Source organism: Oryctolagus cuniculus, chromosome 10 (assembly GCF_051225735.1).
Source record: "Oryctolagus cuniculus isolate XC-2025 breed Fujian yellow rabbit chromosome 10, ASM5122573v1, whole genome shotgun sequence".
NCBI classification, from domain to species: Eukaryota; Metazoa; Chordata; class Mammalia; order Lagomorpha; family Leporidae; genus Oryctolagus; species Oryctolagus cuniculus.
Window position 1 is genome coordinate 98,164,335 of NC_142876.1, and position 24,311 is coordinate 98,188,645.

At 47.5% G+C, this 24,311-nt stretch overlaps 2 protein-coding genes across 6 annotated transcripts in view; one reads left to right on the forward strand and one right to left on the reverse strand.

Moving 5' to 3' along the window:
* SFMBT1 (Scm like with four mbt domains 1) overlaps window positions 1–24,311 on the forward strand; it is a 122,397-nt gene that overhangs the window by 63,430 nt on the left and 34,656 nt on the right. For 3 of the 4 annotated variants that reach the window (XM_051851533.3, XM_008260804.5, XM_089306104.1), the window contains exons 2-4: window positions 9,286–9,444; window positions 19,849–19,943; window positions 23,508–23,748. In XM_051851533.3, coding sequence (XP_051707493.1) covers window positions 9,417–9,444; window positions 19,849–19,943; window positions 23,508–23,748 — 364 coding nt within the window. In that variant the 5' untranslated portion in view covers window positions 9,286–9,416. Of the gene's footprint in view, window positions 1–4,480; window positions 4,659–9,285; window positions 9,445–19,848; window positions 19,944–23,507; window positions 23,749–24,311 lie in introns of all 4 variants that reach the window. The other variant, XM_089306102.1, reaches the window with a different exon arrangement.
* On the reverse strand, window positions 5,529–7,171 carry LOC100348318 (survival motor neuron protein-like). Of its 2 annotated transcripts, XM_089306106.1 has the most exons (2): window positions 6,951–7,171; window positions 5,529–6,582 (listed from the first exon to the last, which is right to left on the reverse strand). In XM_089306106.1, the coding sequence occupies exons 1-2, from the start codon at window positions 7,151–7,153 to the stop codon at window positions 5,898–5,900; spliced, it is 888 nt and encodes a 295-aa protein (XP_089162232.1). In that variant the 5' UTR covers window positions 7,154–7,171; the 3' UTR covers window positions 5,529–5,897. The 2 variants fall into 2 exon arrangements, with proteins under 2 accessions (XP_089162232.1, XP_089162231.1); XM_089306105.1 differs by lacking the exon at window positions 6,951–7,171 and having other exon boundaries at window positions 5,529–6,531.

Below are 24,311 nucleotides of genomic sequence, written 5' to 3' on the forward strand. Positions count from 1 at the left end.
AATTAGATCTTTTTTTTTTTTTAACAAAAATATTTTTTAAAAGATTTACTTATTTAAAAGAGTGATGAGGACAGAGAGCAAGAGATCTGTGCACTGGTTCACTCCCCAAATGGCCATAGTGGCAAGGGCTGTGCCAGGCTGAAGCCAGGAACCTGGAACTCCATCCAGGTCTCCCATAGGGGTACAGGGACCCAAGTACTTGGGGCATCTCCTGCTTCCCCAGGCACATTAGCAGGGAGCTGGATCAGAAGTAAACTCAAACCCAGCCCATGCTGGGTGCCGGTATTACAGACTGCAGCTTAACCCACGGGCAATAACGCCAGCCCTGACAATTAAGTAGTTTTCTTGGCCCCATCAGGACTTTTGAGTCTGTCTGGTTTGTGATCAGTTCGTCAGTCTAGATCTAAGAACCTCCAACACGTTTGGTGGCCTTTATTTCAAGTTTCTGCTTTTTTTCTGCCTAGAGCTGAGCCTTCCCAGGAATGTCAGGGTCCCTGTTGGGTCTCTCTTAGCCCTCTGAATCATTCAGGACCCTGTCCACAGGCTTCCTGTGGCCTAGTGTAAATTTGACCCCCTGTGGGAGAATTTGGGACCTGTCCACCAGATATCAAAATCAGCATCTGGGGCTGGCGCTGTGGCACAGTGGGTTAAAGCGCCGGTCTGCAGTGCCGACATCCCATATGAGCACCGGTTCGAGTCCCTGCTGCTCCACTTCCAATCCAGCTCTCTGCTATGGCCTGGGAAAGCGGTAGAGGATGGCTCAAGTCCTTGGGCACCTGGACCCGTGTGGGAGACCTAGAGAAAGCTCCTGGCTCCTGGCTTCAGATCAGCTCAGCTCCAGCCGTTGCGGCCAACTGGGGAGTGAACCAGCGGATGGAAGACCTCTCTCTCTCTCTGCCTCTACTCTCTCTGTGTAACTCTGACTTTCAAGTAAATAAATCTAAAAAAAAAAAAAAAAAAATTCAGTGTCTGATCCAATCTTAATCATGGTAACTGGAGAGGTTACTTCATGTGGGCTTGGTGTCCATGTCCTTGGTCACCCACTTGGAAGTAGCACTCCCTGGCCACCTTCCTTGTGCAGCTGTATGCCATTCAACAGAATCTGTTCCTTATTTTACCTGTGCTGAGGTATGAGATGTGCGAGGGCAAGGTTTTCCCATGTGTTCAGTGTGTATCCACTAGCTGAGGAAGGACTCCAGGGCAGTTCATAGTCCCACCACTGTTGGTTCTCGGAGCTCCTCTCGTAAAGCAGGCGGTAGTAGCTGTTACGATCATGGTTTTTGGCCCTCCTCGCAGCCGGACATGTTCATGTTGGGATTTTAACTGAAGAAATGCAGGAAGGGGTATGGCATCTCCAGGTCTGGTCCAGCAGAGCCTCCCATGAGCAACCTGTCTGCATTGCGTGACCTGAGGAGCCTGTGTTGAATGAGGCGAGTCTCTTGGTTTCCTGCAGAGTTGCTCACTCATCAGGAACAACTATTTGGGCTTTAGCTAAGTGAGAAATAAAGATCTATTAAACTGTTGAAATTTAGAACTTACCTGTTACAGCATAGCAATAACTTAATTAAGACAAACTAATAAATGCCAAGTTATTTCCTTCCTCATTCTGTTGTATATCCTATTGGTATCTTCTCTTTTTTTGTCATTGGCTGTTTAAAAAAAGATTATTTGGGGCCGGTGCCATGGCATAGTAGGTTAATCCTTTGCCTGTAGTGCAGGCATCCCCTATGGGTGCCGGTTCAAGTCCTGGTCACTCCACTTCTGATCCAGCTCTCTGCTATGGCCTGGGAAAGCAGTAGAAGATGGCCCAAGTCCTTGGGCCCCTGCACCCGCATGGGAGACATGGAAGAAGCTCCTGGCTCCGGGCTTTGGATTGGCTCCGCTCTGGTCGTTGCAGCCACCTGGGCAGTGAACCGACGGAAGGAAGACCTTTCCCTCTATCTCTCCCTCTCACTGTCTGTAACTCTACCTCTCAAATAAATAAAATATTTTTAAAAAGATTATTTATTCAAAAAGCAGAGTTATAGAGAGAGGATAGACAGACATAGGTCTGCTTTCCTAGGCACACTAACAGGAAGCTGGATTGAAAGTGGAGCTGCTAGGACTCTAACCGGTGTCCACATGGAATGCTGGCATTGCGTATGGTGGCTTAACCTGCTATGCTACGATGCTGGCACTTCTGTAGGTCACAAAAATAAGAGCAGGATTCGGATCAGTTCATAAGAACTGATTTCAGTGAATAACTATCGAGTTCTGGCCACCACAAGAGGCACTGTAACCCTAAAATCAATGATAAAATAAGCAAAGATAGTAAGACAGTTGAATATGAATAGGAAGAAATGAAATGGAAGGAAATGATGGAGAAGTGAATTAAATTTCCAAATGCTAAGCCTCTGTTTAGTTGGTTGTTTCTTCCTCACTGCAGGCTGGCACTAAGGTGAGAATGCAGACAGCTGCTCCACACACAGCAGCACACTTCGGCAGTTTGTTCCTCACGATCCTGTTAGGATGGTGAGCTGATTGTCATTGGCTAAAATCTCAGTGATGGAGTAAGATAGAAAAAAATGCCACAGTCTTAGTGTTTGGCTATATAAGACCTGCATTTCTCCCCCAGTGTGTCTTTTGGGTTTGAAGCTTTATTTATTTATTTTTATTTTAAAGATGTATTTATTTATTTGAAAGTCAGAGTTACACAGAGAGAGAAAGAGAGGCAGAGTCAGAGAGAGACAGAGAGGTCTTCCATCCTCTGGTTCACTCCCCAGTTGGCTGCAATGGCTGGAGCTATGCCAATCTGAAGCCAGGAGCAAGGAGCTTCCTCTAGGTCTTCCACGCGGATCCAGGGGCCCAAGGACTTGGGTCATCTGCTGCTGCTTTCCCAGGCCATAGCAGAGATCTGGATTGGAGGTGGAGCAGCCAGGGCTTGACCCGGTGCCCACATGGGATGTCGGCACTGCAGGCAGAGGCTTTACCCACTATACCTCAGTGCCAGCCCCTTATTTTCAGCTTATTTGAGAGGCAGAGGGAAAGTGAGGGAGGAAGAGTTGAGAAATCCTCCCATCTACAGATGTCCACAGTGGCCAGGAACAGGCCACTCAGGTCTACCACATGGGTGGCAGGGATCTAGGCACCTGAGTCTCCTCTGCCCCCCTCCCAGGGTCTGCATTAGCACAAAGCTGGCATTAGGAACCGGAGTCAGGTGTTCAGCCTGAGTACTCCAAGATGGGAGGTGGGCACCTGTCGTTATTTGTACTGTGTCTTTGCAGAACTCTGCATATGCTTGTCCTGAGTTTGTGAATATAAGGAGTAGATGACATCTTCAAAGTCTGGTGAGCCAACAGATACTAATTTAGCATTGGCTTTGTTCCATGAAACTCATACTGAAGTGTCAAGGCTTTATATACAGGGATGAGTCACTAAATTAGCACATGGGAACTTGAACTTGTCAACATGACATAACAGTTAACATTAACTCAGGGTGTACCTCATAGCTAGCTCCGTGTTAAGTGCTCTCCGTGGATCATTTTACTTAATCCTCACAGCGGTCCTGTGAGTTAGATGAGGTAGGTACAAAGTGTGGTCTCCCTTTTACAAATGACGCAGTTGGCGCAGATTCATTTGTCATGGGTCACACAGTCAACTTCAGGTTTTAAGAAGTTCACGTGAATAACGTCCCTCGCTCAGCAGTAGAGATAGTGTTCTCACGTGCTTTTCGTGGATCTACCTAAATCCTTAGTGGTGGTTGTAGACCACCCCATACCCATTTTATGAATGTGTAGGTTGTCTCCGGTTTCTCACTGTTACATATAACATTGTGGCAAGCCACATCATTTATGCTGCCTTCCATGTTTATGGGTTTTTTAAAAGATTTATTTTTATTTATGTATTTGAAAGGAATAATGAAAGGGAGAAGAGGAGAGACAGAGATCTTTAACCTGCTGGTTTACTCCACAAATGCTTGCATTAGGCAGGCCTAGGCCAAGCCAAAGCCAGAGGCTTAGAATTCCATTTGATTTTCCCACGAGAGTGGCAGGCACCCATCATCTTCTGCCTCCCAGATACGTTATCAGGGAGCTGGATTGGAACAAAGCAGCCAGGACTTGAGACTGGACTCTGGTGTGGGATGTGGACCTTGTAAGCAGCAGCCTAGCATGCTGTACCACAGTACCTGCCCCATGTGTGTGTGCTGTGTGAAACACCTGAGACCAGGCCTGCCCCACATGTGTGTGCTGTGTGAAACATTTGGAACCAGTTCCCCATTCCAGCCGTTCTTCCACCTTCCTGGCCAACACTAGGTATTTTCAGTTATAAAAATTTTTATCAATCTGAAAGGTGAATAGAATATTATATAGTTAAAAAATTTTTTTGCCTCATCCACTAATAAGGTTGAACACATTTTATAATATTGCCTCTGATTTTTAAATGTGGCTTTATTACGTATTTTCCCCATTCTTTTTCTTTGTTTTCTCTTGCTGAATTACAGGAGACTGTACATGGAAATTAACCCAATCTTTAAAAGTTTTTTGAAAAATTTGAGAGGCATAGAGACAGAGACAAACAGAAAGGAAGAGAGACAGAGGTCCTCTATGCACTTGTTCCCCAGATGTCCACTGCCGCTGGTGCTGAAGCCAGGATTTGAGAACTCAGTCCCCATCCCTGAGGTGCGTTTTTGGTACCCAGTGACTTGCGCCATCACCGTTGCCTATCAGGATCTGCAGGAGTCAGGAGCCAGAGCCTGTGTGGAATATGAGTGTCTAAACCGCTGGGATGAACACCCACTCCCTCATTCATTCATTCATTCATTCTCTCTCTCTCTCTCTCTCTCTCTTTAGGATTTATTTATTTATTTGAAAGGCAGAATTACAGAGAGGCAGAGGCAGGGAGAGAGGTCTTCCATCTGATGGTTCGCTCCCCAGTTGGGTGCAACAGCCGGAGCTGTGCCGATCTGAAGCAAGGAGCTTCTTCCGAGTCTTCCACGTGGGTGCAGGGGCTCAAGCTCTTGGGCCATCTTCCACTGGTTTCCCAGGTTATAGCAGAGAGCTGGATCCGAAGAGGAGCAGTGGGGACTGGAACTGGCGTCCATATGGGATGCAGGCACTGCAGGCGGAGGTGGCTTTACCCACTATGCCACAGTGCCGGCCTCAAGATGCTGATGCCCTTTCAAGGCATGCATTAGAAGTTAAGGCAACTTTGTCTGTGGTTGCTGTGGTTTGCAGACAGATGTGTCCCTGGAGCCTCCATGTGTTGGGATTTACTCCCCACCGTGAGGTACTAAGAGAATGGGAACTTAATCCACCTGTGGCTGTTCAGCAGTCCGCCTTGGTGAAGTGAGGGGATTAGATGAGGTCATTAGGGTGAAGCCTGCATGATTGAATCCTGGAGGCGTAAAAGCAATGAGAGACGCAGACACAGCTTCCTGCTTCCTACCTTGTCCAGCTCTGTGCATCCAGGCTCTGCCAACAGGGAGGCCATCTTCGGATGTGGCCCCTGGACCTTGCACCTGCGGAACCATGGACCATAGTCAGCTGCTTTTTTTTTTTTTTTCAAGGTTTAAAGTGGTTTTCTTTATTTTTAAAAGCACGAATAGAAAGCTTAACATACTTAACTAAGAAAGTTACACTATACAAAAATGTGCTCCATCACAGTTTTGGCAGATTGACTTCTGTGCTCTGAATGCGGCACTGAGTTTCTTTTAATCACTTACACTGGCATGCTCAGTTAATCAGGCTGTTTTTAAAAATACTCTGCTAGTTATTTAAGTATGGAATACATACAACAAGAGCAAAAGTGCAGATGATCGTGTCACCAACCCAGTGTTCCTGAAGAAAATGATGAGCCTGTTATTCATATCGGCCAGGGAACATCAAGATACCATTCTCCTTGGGAGACAGCTGTACTCCTTAATTGAAATGTGAGCATCTTCCTTCTTTCTGACTTTGCTTGAAGCCCATGTAGTAGCCAGTATGATAGCCACTCATGTACCAAGAGATTAACATACTTCCCAAGGCATCAGCATCATCAAGAGAATCTGGACATATGGGAGGTGGTGGAGGAATTACTGGTGGCCCAGAAGGAAATGGGGGCAGCCAGCATGACAGGAAGTGGGGTGGTAGGGGTGGCAGTGGCGGTGGCGGTGGTGGTGGCCCACTGAATTTTAGACCTGGCTTTCCAGGTCCCATTCCTGATCCTGGCATGGGGGGAGGCGGAGGGAGAAAGGAGTTCCAAGGATGAGCTTTTGACTTGATATTATTTGGTTTACTTCCAGGAGACCTGGAGGAGTTCTCACTTTCTTCTGTAGAAACTTGACTTTCATTTTCATTCTCCTGAGCATTGTGTTCTATGTTATTAGCCACTTCAGATGTTGGGGAAAGTAGATCAGACAGATTTTGCTCTTCTCTGTTTCCATATCCAGTGTAAACCACAACACAGGTTTCTCTCTTAAAATCAACTGAAGCAATTGTAGCTGGGTAGACGCAGCCGTCCTCCGACCAAATGGCACAACATTTGTCACCAACCTTCCACTGTTTTAAGGCAGTTGTGGTCTTCTTCTTTTGGCATTTATTCTTCTTAACAGGTTTTCTTTTTTTTTTTTTTTTTTAATTTTTTTATTTTTGACAGGCAGAGTGGACAGTGAGAGAGAGAGACAGAGAGAAAGGTCTTCCTTTGCCGTTGGTTCACCCTCCAATGGCCGCCGCTGCAGCCGGCGCACCGCGCTGATCCGATGGCAGGAACCAGGAGCCAGGTGCTTTTCCTGGTCTCCCATGGGGTGCAGGGCCCAAGCACCTGGGCCATCCTCCACTGCACTCCCTGGCCATAGCAGAGAGCTGGCCTGGAAGAGGGGCAACCGGGACAGAATCCAGCGCCCTGACCGGGACTAGAACCCGGTGTGCCGGCGCCACAAGGTGGAGGATTAGCCTAGTGAGCCACGGCGCCGGCCAACAGGTTTTCTTTTAGGTGTGACTTTAGGTTTATCTGAAGTTGCACAAATGTCACCATTCTTCAGAGCATGCTTAAATGACGCTACAGCTTTGTCATAAGCTTTTATCAATGCTGTATCATCCCAAATGTCAGAATCATCACTCTGGCCCGTTCCGCGCCGGAACAGCACCGAGTCCTCCGGCTCCGAAATGCCGCCGCCGCCACTGCTCATCGCCATAGTAGTCAGCTGCCTTTTTTTTTTAGATTTAAAAGTGTTTATTAGAATCTAGGACCTCCAGCTGGAGTGGCATGGAGGAGGCCTTCCAAGAGAGGAAAGAACCCAAAAAGCCTGTTGCATTCAGGTTTTTAAGTACAATTTCAAAAGACCAGGTTGCGGGGCGGGGGGACTTGACAATCAGGTTGGCATTCAGTTACCAGGCGGGGACAAAAACCATCAAAAGACCTCATTTACAATCCTCCATCCTGTCTGGCCTGCTAAGGGTGGGAGAGCTAACTTGTTTTCACAATAAGCTGTGAGCTCAGGAAGAGCTCCCTTGCTATTCTCATGGCAAATTTGGAGATTCTCTGTTCTGGCTAAAGATGTTTTGGGGAATGAAGCAACTATTTTATACCCCAAATTCCGTTGGAATCCTCTGACTACCTGTTAACCCATCTGACTCCTCACATCCCCCCCTTAACATGAATGGACCCTAACATCTGTTGGGGGGACTGGACGATGATCACCCTGCTGCTTTATGCTGAAAGGGGGCGTCTTTGGGAAGGGGGTTGCGACAGGGTTCTGGCAGGAGGTGGCTTCTCCAGGGCGAGGCAATGCCGGATCTCGGAAACTGCTGCCATCGAGAGTTCATGTGTGTGGCCACCTAGAATTTTACTTTTTTGAGTCTGGAGAAAACGAGTCTAACAAGCAGTTTAAACTCATAGGATATAAAACCAAGGATAGAGTCATTATTGGAGGCCCTAAGAAAAGTGTCTAAGTCATGAGCAAGAGTTTCCATTGCAGCTGCTGGCACTGTGGCACAGTGGGCTGATCCTGCGCCTGTGGCACAGTGGGCATCCCGTATGGGCACCGGGTCCTCTCCCTGATGCTCCTCTTCTGATCCAGCTCTCTGCTATAACCTGGGAAACCAGTGGAAGATGGCCCAAGAGCTTGAGCCCCTACTACCCGTGTGGGAGACTCGGAAGAAGCTCCTGGCTGCGCATTGGCCCAGCTCCTGCAGTTGCAGCCATTTGGGGAGTGAACCAGCAGATGGAAGACCTCTCCCTCCTCCCCCCCCTCCCCTGCCTCTCTCTGTAACTCTACCTTTCAAACAAATAAATTTAAAAAATAAAAAGACCCTGCCTTGGGCATTTCATTGCAGTCAGAGCGGAGGGTTGTTGATGAGCAGCACTTGGATCCTTGTGAGAGGGCAGAGCTGCTTGTTCGCGCACAGGCTGCCACCCTCAACGCCGCCCTTTGAGGCCTTTCCCACTCTTACAGTTTTCTGTGCTGTCACCCTTCTCTTTCCGTTACGCACAGACATAGTGTCTTAAGATTGTTTTATGTGTATGAAAGGCAGAAAAAAACATCCATTCTGCAACATGGATGAACTCAAAACATGCTAAGTGAAAGATACCAGACATAAAAGATCACAAGTTTTGTTGATTGCATTTATGTGAAAAATTCAGGGAAGGGGAAACCTCTGGAGACAGCAAGCAGATCAGTGGTGGGCTGGGCCTGGGCTGGGACTGCCGCAGAGCAAGAGGCTTCTTTTCAAGGCTGTGGGAATATCCTAAAACCGGATTATCATGGTGGGGACACAACTCTAAATTCACTGACATTTGGTCAGTTGTAAATGTAAAATGGGAAATTTTGGTGTGGGATTTATACTCTAATAAAGCTGTTTTCTAAAAAGAGCAAACGGGCTCAGAGCTTACCCGAAGGATTTCTCTGGAAATGCGGGCTGGTAAAGGTGATACACTTGGTTCTATGGAATGTTCCAGATGAATGACATGGAAAACTAGATAGAGTGGTGTCCCTTTCCCTGACCCTTACTCATGGAGCAAGACAGCCCTGCCTCCCCTGGAAATCACGAGGAATTGCACTTTCTGTGGCTGGAAGTGGTAGTGCTAGGTCCAGGGAGGTGGTCCACAGGGGGTGGGGTTTGCTGTGATCTTTAGATGTCTTAGAGTGCTCTCACTCACTCTGTCCACACACACACTTGCCACTTAGGGGATGGTTGATTTCTGTCTCTGATCCCATCTACTCTGCAGAGTGGTTTTATATTCCCTCTCAGCCCACTCAAGTGCGTCTCATGCACCAGCAGACACTTGGGCTTCAGGCTGCTCATGCGGGTTTGTTTGTTTTTTCAGCATTTGCACTTGGATCCTTGGCTGCCCATTGAACAGACGCTCAAATCCTGCAAGTCGTCATCTTTCAGGTGGTTGCAGAACCGTGAGGCCTTTGCGTGGTACAGGGAGGAGACAGCCGGTGTGCTGAGGAGATGAACGGGGAGCAGCAGCTTGATGCAGGTACTGGTTTCCCTGAGCAGAGGACGGAATCATGCAGCTCACCTGTGTTCAGCTGTCTCATTGGCCTCTCCCCCACTAACCCGGGGGCTCGTGAACAGCATCTCCTGCACTTGGCAGAGAACCTGATCTTAGGGACTGTTGGTTGATAAGTGTTTGCTGAAAAATATAAGCAACTTTTATTTTTTTAAAAAATAGTGCTTTGATGCTTATTTTCTGTTTTGCAATAATTATGGGGGGGCCAGCGCTGTGGCATAGCAGGTTAATGCCCTGGCCTGAAGCATCGGCATCCCATATGGGTATGGTTTCGAGACCTAGCTGCCCCATTTCCAATCCAGCTCTCTGCTATGGCCTGGGAAAGCAGTGGAAGATGGCCCAAGTCTGTGGGCCCCTGCACCCACGTGGGAGACCCCAGAAGAAGCTCCTGGCTCTTGGCTTCAGATCCGCAAGTCCCGACCATTACAGCCAATTGGGGAGTGAACCAGCAGATGGAAGACTCTGACGCTCTCCTCCTCTCTCCCTTTCCCCCTCTTCCCCTCTCTCCTTCCCTCTCTCTCTTTCCTTCTCTCCCTCTCTCCCCCTCCCCCTCCTGCCCTCCCCTCTCTGTGTAACTCTTTCAAATAAATAAATAAATCTTTTTTATTGAAAAAATAATTATGGATTCACAGAAGGTTACAAAACTATTACTGACAGGTCCCATATTCCTTTCACCCAGTTTCTCCCATTAATTAAATCCCATTTAACTATAATACAGACTGTGATACAAAATTCAGGAAATTGCTGTTGTTATAAAGTGTGTGGAGCTGCATGTCGTTTTGTCCCATGCGTGTCTGTAACCACCTCCTCAGGTGAGATGGAAGGCCAGTCGGTGAGCACAGAGAGCTCCCACACCTGTCCCTCCTCCCCAGCTTCCTTGACTCCAGGAAACTATTAATCTGCTCTGTGTCTCTGTAATTTTGTCACTTGGAGAATGTTTATAAATAGACTCACATGGTGTATGACTTGGAAAATGCTGCCCTTGAGATCCATCGGAGCTTGTGTACGTGGATAGCTGACTTTTTTTTTTTTTTTAAGATTTATTTTATTTATTTGAAAGAGTTGCAAAGAGAGTTCTTCCATCCACTTGTTCACTCCCCAAATGGCCATAGCTGAACCAATCTGAAGCCAGGAGCTTAATCTGGGTCTCCCATGTAGGTGTAGGGGCCTAAAACTTAGGCCCTCTTCCACTGCTTTCCCAGGCGTGTTAGCAAGGAGCTGGACCAGACGTGTAACAGCCAAGACTCAAACTGGCTCGAACTCATATGGGATGTGGGTGCTGCAGGCCAGGGCTTTAACCCACTGCAGGACAGCACTGGCCCCAGTAGTTAATAATGACTAGGTGCTGGTCCCTGGATATCCTGTAGTTCACCTAGCCAGTCATCGGTTGTGGTATACTTTGGTGGGTTCTAGATTTGGGCTGTTACAAATAAGTTGCTACAGGGGCCGGTGCTGTGGCGTAGCAGGCAAAGCTGCTGCCTGCAGTGCTGGCATCCCATATGGGCACTGGTTCAACACCTGGCTGCTCCACTTGTGATCCAGCTCTCTGTTATGGCCTGGGAAAGCAGTAGAAGGTCTCCCCTGCACTCATGTGGGAGACCCTGAAGAAGCTCCAGGCTCCTGGCTTCAGATCAGCCCAGCCTCGGCCATTGCAGCCATCTGGGCAGTGAACCAGTGAATGGAAGACCCCTCTCCCCTCCCCTCCCCTCCCCTCCCCTCCCCTCCCCTCCCCTCCCCTCCCCTCCCCTCCCCTTTCCTCTCCTCTCTCCTCTCCTCCCCCCTCCCCTCCTCTCCTCCCCCTCCCTCTCCCGTGTAACTCTGCCTTTCAAATAAAAATAAACCTTTTTTAAAAAAATTATTAAAAGCCCCAGATAAGTTGCTGCAGGCAGTCATAGGTGTGCTGCTGTTTTTCTGGGATCGATGCTCAGGAGTACAGTTGCCAGATCACAGCTTTCGTCAGGGAGCTGCTGAAACTGCGCTCCGCAGTGGCCGTGTGGGGTTGCTGTGATTTCACCTAAGCTGTTCTGGTGGGGGGGCAGTGACCGCTGAGCGTAAGGGCCAGTGGCTCTGAACATCTTCACATGTGTTTTGCTGGCGTCTCTGTGTCATCTTTGATGAGCTGTCTGTTCATGTCTCTGACTCATTGTTAATAAGTTTTTTTAATCACTGAAGATTGTTTTCCACTGTTGAGGTCTTGTTTTTTAAAACAAATTTATTTAAGTATTTTTTAAAGATATTTATTTATTTGAGAGGCAGAGGCAGAGAGAAAGAGAGAGGTCTTCCATCCGCTGGTTCATTCCCCAGATGTCCACAACAGCAGGAGCTGGGCCGATCTGAAGCCAGGAGCCAGGAGCTTCTTCTGGGTCTCCCACAAGGGTGCCAGGGCCCAAGCACTTGGGTCATCTTTCACTGTTTCCCCAGGCCATAGCAGAGAGCTGGATCAGAAGTAGAGCAGCCGGAACTAGAACTGGCACCCACATGGGATGCCGGCACCGAAGGTGGCAGCTTTACCTGCTATGCCACGGCACTGGCCCCCTGAAATATGGTTTTTTCAAAGTATAATTCACGTACCATGAAACTCACCCTTCTAGAAGTCATACTTCAGTGGTTTTCAGGATATTCAGGAAGCTCTGGAACCGTTCCTGCTATCTAATTTCACAGCATTTTCATCTCGCCCCAAAATAAACCATTAGCAGCTGTTTCCTGTTCTGCTGAGCTCTGGCAGTCGTTAATGTACTTTCTGTCTCAATGGATTCACCTGTTTGTGTTCTCGTTTGATTAATTTTAGTATGACTAATGTGTTTTTTTCTGCCTGCCACCATCATTATATTGGAGGTAAGTTTCTTATAATAGGATAATGTGGTCATATTTAATATACCTGATCTAAATACTGATGTTAGGGCTCATGTCTATTCTTTTCTGTTTTTCCTTTTTTGTTTTTCTGTCTTTTTGCCTTCTTTAATGAGAGATTTGCTTATTTACTTTTTTTAGAATTCCATTTTGATTAGTCTGTTTTTGAGAGTATCCCTTTTCATAGCTTACTCTGGTTGCTCCAGGTATTAAAACATTATTTATATATATATTACACTATATTTATTATATATTACTATAATTTTATTTGAAAGGTAGAGTTATAGAGAGAAAGAGAGACCACTTCCATCCGCTGGTTCACTCCCCAAATGGCCAGAACAGCCAGCGTGGGGCTAGACTGAAGCCAAGAGCCAAAAGCCTCTTTTGGATCTCCCATGTTGGTGCCTGAGGACTTGAGCCATCTTCTCTGCTTTCCCAGGCACATTAGCAGAGAGCTTGATTTGAAATGGAGCAGCCAGGACTTAAACCATTAGCCATATGGGATGCTGGTGTCGCAGGCTGCAACTTTACGTGCCACGCCATACCACCAGCCCCTATAACTGTCTCACGTAGTTCCTCTGTATACTTTGAGAAACACATTAGTTCACAGTAAAGTGTCAAACATAATTTAGAACACAAAAGAGAAGGAAAATGTGCCATAAAATCCACATTTTCACTCGGTTATCTTTTATTCTTTACTGAGTTTCCAAGATTTCTCCTTTAATTTCTGGTTAGAGAATTTCCTTTACCGTTTTTTGGGGTGGGTCTGTTGGTGACAGATTTTCCTACTTTGCTGTCATGTGAGAATGCGTTGATTTCCTCACTCATGATGGAAGGGTGTAGAATTCTATCAAGAGCTCTTTCCACACCTGAGAGGTGTCGCGCTGCCCCCTTCTGGCTTCCATGGGAGACCTGTGGCTGGGCCTCTCCCAGGCTGTCCTGAGGCCTCGGCACCCCTGTTTAGGTGAGATGTCGTTTCTCTTGTTGCTTTCGAGTTGCTTTTCCTTTGTCTTTAGGTTTCAGACATTTGACTTCTGTGAACTCCCTTAGGTTTGTTCTGTTGGGGGTTTCCCAGCTCCTTGACATTATCGGCGTCCGCCTTCCGCCAGACGTGGCAAGTTTTTAGGCGCTGTTTCTGCAGACTCTTTCCCAGCCCCACCCTCGTTCGCTTCTGGAACTTCCTTGGAACAGTCGTCAGCTATCCTGGGATTGCCCCTGTCTCTCAGGCTCTGCCTTTGCTCCCTTTGCTCCTGAGGGTCCAGGTTGAGTGTTCTCTGTTGTTCTGTCTTCAGTGTTACTCAGGCTTTCCACCATGACTTCATTCTGCTAGTGAGCTTAACCCCAGAGTTTTGCTTTTCAATTTGGTTACTGCATATTCAATTCTAAGATTCCCTTTTTGAGGTGGAAACACAGGGAAGAGAAGTGCTCCAGCTTACAGTGCCATACTCCACCATTGTAACCACGGCTCAGTAGCTTGTCTTTGCACAGGTGCCTCTTAGTTCTGTGCCTCTGGTTAATTTATTTTTAAATTTTATTTATTGAATTTTTTGTTTGAAAGGCAGAGTTACAGAGAGAGGAAGAGACACAGATCTTTCATCCACTGGTTCACTCCCCAAAATGGCTGCAACTGCAGGGGCTGGGCCAGGAGCTTCTTCTAGGTCTCCCACATGGGTGCAGGAGCCCAAGTACTTGGGCCATGCTCTGCTGCTTTCCCAGGCCATAGCAGTGAGCTGGATCAGAAGTGGGGCAGCCGGGTCTCGAACTGGTGCCCATATGGGATGCTGGCACTACAGGCGGCAGCTTTACCCGCTGCGCCACAGCACCGGCTCCCATAGTATTATATTTTAATGTGACTTAAAGAAACCATAGTTTTCTTTGTGTTTTTCCATGAATAGTTAGGCTCATTTGTTTTCATTCATTCATGTGCAATCTTTGGAATTTTTTCTTTCGATTTAATTATGTTCCTGGATTGTTTCAGGTATCAGCCTACCTCAAAATTAAATTATGTGGCAAGAGGGCCACTGTCAGCCTGGTCCTATTAGTGCTTTTTCTCCTCTGTTTATATAATGAGTTGTATTACTTTTTAACTAATTCTTCCTGTTCATTTTTTTTAAATAAAAAAATGTGTGTGTGTGTATGTACATATGTAGAGTCATATCTCTTCTGTCTTATACTATAATAGAGTTAGAAAAAAACCCCAAAAAACCCCAGCCTGCTCTGCACTGTGTCTTCACCTACTTTGGAGCTCCTTGCACGGCAGTCAGTGTGCAGAGCTCACATTGCTTTCCAGAGCTGTGCAGTCCTGGATGTGTGTGCTATATTTATCCAGACAGTTCAGCGTTGATAGACATGTGGATTATTTCCAGTCTTGGTGTTACAAATAGTGCTGCAATGAATAGCTTTGTACATATGTCTGTTTGCAGTTTTGCCAGCATATCTGTGTGAAAGATTCCTAGAAGTGGGATTGCTGGATAAAAGGATAAATACATATGTAATTTTGCTAGATGTTGCCAAATTTTCTCCCATAGGGATTGTGTCATATGCTTTACCTGCTTAACTACGGCCTCACTGTACAGTTTATTGTCAAACTGGGGAATTTTTTCCTCTAATATCTTAGTGTAGTTTTTGTTTTAATTTTACTTGAGAGAGAGAGAGAGAGAGAACATGTGCGAGAGAAAGAGCTCTCCTCCCTCTGCTAGTTCACTCCCCAAATGCCTGAAACAACTGGGGGTGGGTGCTGAAGCCCGAAGCTGGGAACTCAGTCCAGGTCTCCTGTGTTGGTTGCAGTTTACCAACTGGGTGGTCCTTCACCTGCTTCTTCCCCCAGGGTCTGTGCTTGCAGGAAACTGGAATTCCGAAGCTGAGGCCCTCTAGGAGCTGGAACTCAAATCCAGGCACCCACGATGTGGACATCTGAACCATTAGCTTAAGTGCTGGTGTTGCTTTAGTTTACATTTCTCTCTCTTTTTTAAGATTTTATTATTTGAGAGGTAGAGTTACAGACATAGGGAGAGACAGAAAGGTCTTCAGCCTGCTGGTTCACTCCCCAAATGGCCGTAACAGCCAGAGCTAGGCAGATCCAAAGCCAGGAGCCAGGAGCTTCTTCCAGGTCTCCCACATGGGTGCAGGGACTCAGATACTTGGGCCATCTTCCACTGCTTTCCCGGGCCATAGCAGAGAGCTGGATTGGAAGAGCTGGGACTCGAACTGGCACCCATATGGGATGCTGGCACTGCAGGCAGCAGCTTTACCCACTATGCCACAGTGCTGGCCCCCATTCACTGTTTTTAACTGGCTAGTTCAGTGGTATTAAATTCATTCACATTATTTTACAACTGTCAGTGCCTTCAATCACCAGAACTTTTTTTACCTTGTGAGTCTGAAACTCTTAGTGCAATTACATAACATCTGGCTTTTGACTCTTTGTGACTAGCTTTGTTTCACTTAAAGTGTCACTGGGGTCATCTGTGTCGTAACGGTAGTCCACTGTATGGACACACCATGTTTGTTTTTTCCATTCATCTGTCAACAGACACTTGGGTTGCTTCCACCTTTTTTGGGGGTATTGTGAATATTGCTACTGTGACCATTCATGTACAAATCTGTGTTTGGGTTGCTGCTTTTAATTCTGATATATTCAGAAGCCCAGTTACTGGAAGATATGATAACAAAAAAAAACTTTTGGGGGAGGTGGGGACTGGGCTGTGGCACAGCAGGTTAAGCCACCCTGCCTGTAATGCAGGCGTGCAGTCCAGCTCCCTGCTGCTGTGCCTGGGAAAGCAGTGGGAAGATGGTGCAAGTGCTTGGGCTCCTGTTCCCGTGTAGGAGCCCCGGATGAAGCTCCTGACTTCAGAGTTTCACAGAGAGAGGAGAGGCAGAGTGAGAGAGAGAGCCTTTCAAATAAATGAATAAATCTTTATAAAATTTTTTTTGAGTGGCTGCAGCATTTTGTGTTCTCATCAACAGTGCGCAGGGGTTCTAGCTCCCCCCCTCCTCACCCACACTTGCTGTTTTCTGCTTTACAGACAATAGCTGCATTAACCAGCTTTTCATCACTGCAGTGAAGTACCTGAGACAGCGAACTTTGTGAAGAGCAAATGTTTATTTAGCTCTGATTTTGAGAGGTTCACGTGCAGATTTGGGCAGCCACGTTGATGTGGCCCGATGAGGGCAGTGGGAAGCTGTCACAAAGCACACTGGGGAAGGGTCCCTTGATGAGCCAGGAAGCAGAGAGAGGGGCTGGCGCCCAGCCTCAGACCCCTCACAGCCCCCTCGTGAGAACTGCTGAGGGCATGCGCCCAGTGCTGAGGGCCACTTCCTAAACACCACAGCTGGGTGAAGTTTCCACCCTCTTAGTGCCATGGCACTGTGTCTTTGGGATTTAAAGTCTTGCATGAGTTCTGGAGCAAATTGTATTTGAGGCACAGCAGTAGACATTGTAATGTATGTGATTATATTTTGTTCCGGTTGTTTTGGGTAAAGATTTATTTTATTTATTTGAAAGGTTGAGAGAAGGAGAGACAGAGACATCGACTGAGCTCCCATCTTCTGGTTCACTCTCTAAATGGTTGCAACAGCTGGTTCTGAGCCAAGCCAAAGCCAAGAGCCTGGAATCTTGGGCTCCCACATGTGGTGGGTGGCTGGGGTCTGGAGGTGGCTACTTAACCCACTGCACCATCACACCAGCCCCATAGTGGTTTTTGTTTTTATTTATTTACTTGTAAGACAAAGATTATTTATGTGAAAGGCAGAGAGAGAGAGAGATTTGTCTATTGCTTCACTCCCCCAATGGCTACAGCAGCTGATGCTGGCCCAGCCTGGAACCAAGAGCCCTTTCGAGGTTTTCCGCAGGGATGGCAGTAACTCAAGTGCTTGGACCGTCCTCTGCTGTTTCCCAGACTCATTAGCAGGCAGCTGGACCAGAAGCAGAGTAGCTCGACTTGAACTGGCACTGCAACATGGGATTCCAGAGTCCAGGCAGCGCCTTAACTCACTGCACCACAAAGTCTATTCTATATGTTTCCTTTTTTAAAAATAAAGAATATAGTTTATTTTTAAAGGTTTCTTTATTTATTTGAAAGAGTTGCAGAGAGGCAGAGAGAGAGAATCTTCCATCCTCATCCACTGGTTCACTTCTCAGTTGGCTGCAGCAATCCGAAGCCAGGAGTTTCTTCTGGGTCTCCCACGTGGATGCAGGGGCCCAATCATTTGGGCCATTCTTTACTGCTTTCCCAAGTCCTAGCAGAGAGCTGGATGGGAAGTAGAGCAGCCAGGTCTTGAACCAGCACCCACGTGGGATGCTGGTACAAGTGGTGGCTTCACCTGCTGCACCTCAGCACCAGCTCCACGATGCAGTTTAAGCCCCATGTGTACTTCCCTTCTGATTCATGTTCTTTTCTCCATCCCCAGTGGTAACATTGAGGTTGAGCTATCTTCTTCCCATCCCTGTTTTTCTACTTATCTGAATATGCATATATTCATAAACATTGTGCTGCAGAGTTTTGTTTTAAAGGCTAAATTGTTTCTAGCTGTGCTTTTCACTCTACACTTGGCTTTTCTACTTGATGTCTGCTTTTGAAGTTTATGTAAGTCTGTACTGCCTCATTCATGCCCCTTGCTGTATAGTAGTATTTCATTGAAGAACTGTGTAATTTATTCTCCTGCTGATTGCTTCCAGTCTGTTGCTGTTACAAGCAGTACTGTGGACAGCATCCCCCTGTTTGCCGCGCCACCTTGTGTTTACATGGAGCGAGGGTTTGCCTAGGGTTTAGTCATTCAGTAACTATTTAAGGCTTTCCTACCTAACAGTCGTTGTTCTGGGCAGAAGAATCTCAGTGAGCAGCAACAGCAGAAACCCATCACTGCTCTCCAGGAGCTGACGGGAAGCAGGAGTGTACTAGATTACTGTCTGGGTGTAGCCTGTGGTGTAGGAGGGAAGATGGAAAGACAGATGTCAGCTTATCAAGTGGGATTGGAGTCCACGGAGATGGTGGGAGCAGAGCCCTCATCAGGTGGGCACCGGGGCAAGGCTTTTCTGAAGCAGAGACTTGGGTGAAATGCAACTGTGATCCACAATCTACGGTGCAGGATGCGGGAGCTAAGGGAACAGCCAGGGCCGGGTGGTGAGCAACCCCGAGAGCAGAGAGCCGTGAGGATTAGGTTGGAGACAGAGAGGAAGGGGGAGTAGCTAGGTCAGAGAGTGTAGGGCCTTTGTGATCTCCCAAAGACTTTGTGTGTGGTTTTGTTTTTTTTTTTTTCTTTTTAAAGATTTATTTATTTATTTGAGAGGTAGAGTCAAGATAGTGAGAGGGAGAGACAGAAAAATGTCCTCTATCTGCTGGTTCACTCCCCAAATGGCTGAAGCTGCGCCGATCTGAAGCCAGGAAAGGAGCTTCTTCCAGGTCTCCCACGTGGGTGCAGGGACACAAGGACTTGGGCCATCTTCTTCTGCTCTCCCAGGCCATAGCAGAGAGCTGGATCGGAAGAGGAGCAGCCAGGACTTGAACTGGCACCCATATGGGATGCTGGCGCCACAGGTGGAGGATTAACCCACTATGCCCCTATGTTTTATTTAAGTGTAATTGAAAGGTGAAAGATATTGTGATTAGGCCTTGGACTTGAGCTTGCCAATCAAGTGAGAAGTGATTAGTTTTATATATATATATTTTTTGAGGCAGTGTCTATAGAGGTGTTTTTTTTTTTTCTCTGGATTGGATATAAGTTGTGGAAGAAGAGAAAAGCAAGGATAACTTTGCATTTTTTAGATTGAGCTAAAATGTTGACTAGTAGTATCTTGCACAGTTGGAGTGTACTAAGAATGAATCGGGTTGAAAGTTTGAAATGCCAATTAAGTGTCTCATTAATCTTTGGTGTTAGAAACTAAATTATGGTTCCCAGGGGTCGCAACAGTTTACACTCCCACTAACTGTGTGTGTGTTTCAGTGACCTTCTCCTCCTGTGCAGATGGCCTGTCCACCTGCTGCTCTGTTTGGATTCATTCAGAGTCAATGCACTAAGGAACTTGCCCTTCAGAAAACACCTTATGCTGGGGCCGGCGCCCTGGTGCACTTGGTTCATCCTCCGCCTGCAGCACCAGCATCCCATATGGGAGCTGGGTTCTAGTCCCAGTTGCTCCTCTTCCAGTCCAGCTCTCTGCTGTGGCCCAGGAAGGCAGTGGAGGATGGCCCAGGTGGTTGGTCCCCTGCACCCCCATGGGAGACCAGGAGGAAGCACCTGGCTCCTGGCTTCAGATCAGTGCAGTGCTGGCCGTGGCGGCCATTTGGGGGGTGAACCAATGGAAGGAAGACCTTTCTGTCTCTCTCTCTCACTGTCTATAACTCCTGTACCTGTCAAATAAATTAAAAAAAAAAAAAAAACCACCTTATGCTTTGGTGTTAAGCTAGTTAACTTGCCTGAGATAAATTGTGTAAGGAAGGCTTACCAATTTTATGTTTTCATGCTTTGAGCTTGCTTTAACTGAGATTCACCTGTTTTTGTGTCTTGTTTTGCTCCTAATTCCAGATGGTGGATCTGGTATGGAAGAAGTGGAGTTAAGCTGGGAAGATTACCTAGAAGAGACTGGGTCCACAGCTGTTCCCTATGGCTCCTTTAAACATGTGAGCAAACCCCTTTACTTTACTGGCTGCACCTCTCTCTGGATCACTGTACCAAACATTAGAGAATTCAGCGCTGTTTTAAATTGGGGCACTTGAAAGAATTTAAATGCTTTATCTCTCTCTTCCTCCTGCCTTCACCCCCAATAGAAAATGACATATTCTGAAATCTTTCTGTGTTTACTGAATTTTTGGCTCCTCAAATAGGACTTAGCTTTTTGATCAGTATAAATGTTCGTTTATTTTTTCCAAAAAGCCTCATAAATTAAGTTGTTCATTTTCTTATATTTTTGCTTTCTTGTGTTTTATACTTACTCGTGTCAGCAGCGCTCTGTCCTTCCCCTAGTGTTGAGCAGAGCAGGGCTCTGTCCCATGCTGCGCGTAGTAGCCTGATCTGGGGCCCTGACGGCACAGTTTATTGCTTTCTCAGTGGACAGCATATTTGCCATGGGATGACTTTAGAATATAAGACAATGTCCCAAATTTTACTAGTAATTTTTGTTAGTAATGTAGATTTATATATGTAGATTTGGGTTTTAACCTGTTTACCCTAAATTCTTTATGACACATGAAATTATTGCTTCTAAAACTAATTATTTCATGTGTGGTCTTTGTTTGCTGGAGCTGCCATAACAAAATGCCACAGGCTAGAGTTGAAAAGTTGGAGGCTGGGATGTGTGGAGGCTCCTGGTGAAGGCTCGCTTCCTGCCTTGCCGATGGCCCCCTTGCCGTGTCCTCGCAAAACAGAGAGGGGGGAGAGAGGTGCTGTCTCTCCCTCTCAGGATGCTAACTGTGGTGGACCAGGGCTCTGCCCTGTGACCTTGTTTAACCCAGTTACCTCTGTTCTAAATGTTTCTGTCTTCCCAAAATGTGTATTTTTTTTTAAAGATTTTATTTATTTATTTAAGAGGTAGAGTTAGAGACAGAGGGAGAGAGAGACAGAGAGGTCTTCCATCTTCTGGTTCACTCTCCAAATGGCCGCAATGGCCATAGCTGAGCTGGTCCAAAGCCAGGAGCCAGGAGCTTCTTCCAGGTTTCCCACGTGGGTGCAGGGGCCCAAGGACTTGGGCCATTTTCCATTGCTTTCCCAGACCATTAGCTGGAAGCTGGATCAGAAGTGGAGCAGCCAGGATGCAAACTGGTACCCGTGTGGGATCCTGGCACTGCAGGTGGCGGCTTTACCCACTATACCATATCACCAGCCCCCATGACTGACTTTCAACCAGCTACAGGTGTGCCACTTTAAGAAGACAGAGAAAGATAGGTCAAGAAACAAAGCAGTCAACAGAACCAGGCTCCTGTGACGTAGATGTTGGAACCCTTGGGGTTCCACATAATTGCGATTAGTACATTCATAACCCTGGCAGAAGAGTTAGAGAACATGCTGCAACAGAAAGGGGGTATCAGCAGAGATGGAAACAGAAAGAAGGAAACGAAAAACCAGAGGTGGAAAGCAGGGTGATGTGGGTGGTGGGCAGAGGAATGAATATAAGCATTACAGCAAATCCTTTTCAGGAACTAGGCCGCCTAGGAGACAGTGGAGTAAGATGTTCAAAGCAGTCAAAGAAAGAAAGCCCATCAACCCAGAATTCTATCCCCAGCAACAATTTCCATCCAAAAGTGAAGAAGAAATAATTTTTTTCCCAGTAAAGTGAAAAGAAAATTCTGCCACCGCTTTTGGCCTAATGGTTAAGATGCTGTTTAAGACAGCTGTGTCTCAAGTTGGGGTGCCTGGGTTCAGTGCCTAGCTCTGGCCCCTGCTGCCAACTTCCTGCTTAGGCAGACCCTAGGGGGCAGTGGTGATGACTTCAGTGACTGGGCCTCTGCCACCCACGGGGGAGACCTGGAGTGAGTCCTGGGTCCTGGCTGTGGCCTCACCCAGGGTGCACTGTGGGTATTTGGGGAGTAGATAAGTAGATAGGAACCCTGTCTCTCTGCCTCTCACATAAACAAACAAACAAACAAAACTTTAGAAAAGTCATTACCAGGAGACCTGCACTACAAGAACATGAAAGAAAGCTCTGGGGCCGGTGCTGTGGTGTAGAGGGTAAAGCCTGCAGTTCTGGCATCTCATGTGGGCACCAGTTCGAGTCCCAGCTACTCCCCTTCTGATCCAGCTCTCTGCTGTGGCCTAGGAAAGCAGTAGAAGATGGCTCAAGTCCTTGGGCCCCTGCTCCCATGTGAGAGACCTGGAGGAAGCTCCTGGCTCCTGGCTTTGGATTGGCCCAGCTCTGGCCATTGTGTCCAGTTGGGGAGTGAACCAGTGGATGGAAGACTTCTCTCTCTCTCTGCATCTCTTCTCTCTCTGTAACTCTTTCAAATGAATAAATCAATCTTTTTTTTTTTTAAAGGAAGCTCTTAAGGCCAAAGGAATTTGGTGTAAGTTAGGAAGTTAGATCTACATAAAGAAATAAAAAGTTAAAAAAAAAAAGTTATGGGAAACAGTGAAGATGTAAGTAGGTAGAAAATTCAACTTTTCTTAATTTCAGTATCCCTAGAAGTATGTTGGAAGCAAAAATAATGGAAATACATCGTGTGCTTACAACTATAATAACACAAAGAGTGGGAAGAGAATTGGTTCTGAGAACTTTATATAGCATGTGAAGTGGCCGCATATCTGTAGATAGACTGCGTTTAAGGAAGTGCACATTGAAACCCCTTAGTGATCACTAAGTCTTTGAAAAGCTCGCTTTGGTAAGATACCTGTGAAGTTGACCATCCTCGTGCCTTCTGAGTTGTAGCAGTGGCACTCAGCAGGCGTGGGCAGAGTGTTCGTCCTTGCTCACAGGAACTGGGCCGTTAAGTAACAGCTTCCCCGTGCCTCCAGCCCCCAGCAGCCCCTGCGCCACGTTCTGTACCCCTGGCTAAGCCGGCTTACGCAGACCCGCCCTCTGCCGTCTGCGGCCAGCACATTGCCGCAGGGAGCTGTGCTGCATTCTGAAACTGACTTCTGTAGTTGCCCTTGCGTTTGCAGCATCCATGTAGGACTGGTCCGAGTCCCTCGTCACTCACAGTGCCCTGACTTCCTCAGGCTCGTGTACACACGAGGTCTTGCAGGATCGCTGACCCCTCAGTTTTCATCTGAGGACACTTTCTGAGAGAGGAAACCGGCCCAGCGCCCGTGGTCACCCAAGGGCGGCCAGGGGGAGCTGGGTAGTGAGGAGAGCTGGGGTCCGCTAACAGGCGTCTCTGCAGCTTCTTCCCCCCCTTTCCCTTCCCAGGCGCCACGGGTTCCCTGCTGATGGATCTGCAAGTCGCTCTTGGAATCAGTGTGCTGGGGGCTATTGGAGTGGTGACCGTCTAGGTAGCCGTGTACTTGATAGGAAGCCTTTTCTGCCACCGAGGAGCAGTGCTTGGGCAAAAGCCCGGCGCTGCCGCAGCACCTGCTGGAGCAGTGCGGCTTTGCCATTGCTCCATTCCGTTTCACTCCTGGGAGCTAGAATTGGAGTTTCCCGGGTTTTTGTCTCGATGGCATTTTGTGGCGCTTAGCAGTTCAGAATTAGAAGTCTTAAAAAAGACCGCGGAGCAGAGAGGTGCCCCCGCCAGCCGCTTGTTGCCTCTCCTCAGGTGGACACACGCTTGCAGAACGGCTTTGCCCCGGGGATGAAGCTGGAGGTGGCTGTGCGGACGGAGCCGGAGGCCTACTGGGTGGCCACCGTCATCACGACCTGTGAGCAGCTGCTGCTGCTGCGCTACGACGGCTATGGCGAGGACCGGCGCGCCGACTTCTGGTGCGACATCAGGAAGGCTGGCCTCTACCCCATCGGCTGGTGTGAGCAGAACAAGAAGACCCTGGAAGCCCCGGAAGGTAATGAGGTTCTTGTGAAGCAGGCACAGGGTGGGCCCTGTCACAGGCTCACCCAGCTTCCTCAGGGTGAGTTTGAAGACATTAAATAGGGAATAACGCATGCATTGCTCTCCTGCTGTTTTCTTCTCCATCTTCTTTTTTTTTTTTTAAAGATTTATTTATTTACTTGAGAGGCAGAATTACAGACAGAAGGAGAGACAGAGATCTTTCATGCACTGGTTCCCTCCCCAGTTGGCAGCAGTGGTCGGAGCTGCACCAATCCAAAGCCAGAAGCCAGGAGCTCCTATGAGGGGGCCATCAGGACTTGTGCTATCTTCTACTGCTTTCCCAGGCCATAACAGAGAGCTGGATTGGAAGTGGAGTGGCTGGGACTTGAACCAGTGCCCATATGTGATGCCGGCACTGCAGTATGTTGGCATTCAGTTTTCATGCCGGCCCCTGTCTGAGACGGTGTCTCGGGCTGCCTTGGTTTTCCATGACTGAGAGTTTGGAAGGTCTAACCAGGTCTCCCAGTGCTGTTCCTTTGCCCACTTCTTCTGCTGGCCCAGGGTCCAGTCTAGGGT

What these genes read in the sequence shown, in the direction of transcription:
- LOC100348318 (XM_089306106.1), bottom strand. Translation starts at nt 7,153, where the DNA reads ATGGCGATGAGCAGTGGCGGCGGCGGCATTTCGGAGCCGGAGGACTCG. An exon ending in GATAAACCTAAAGTCACACC is followed by an intron (nt 6,583 to 6,950) that starts TAAAAGAAAACC and finishes AAAAAAAAAAAA; the next exon opens with AAAAAGAAAACCTGTTAAGA.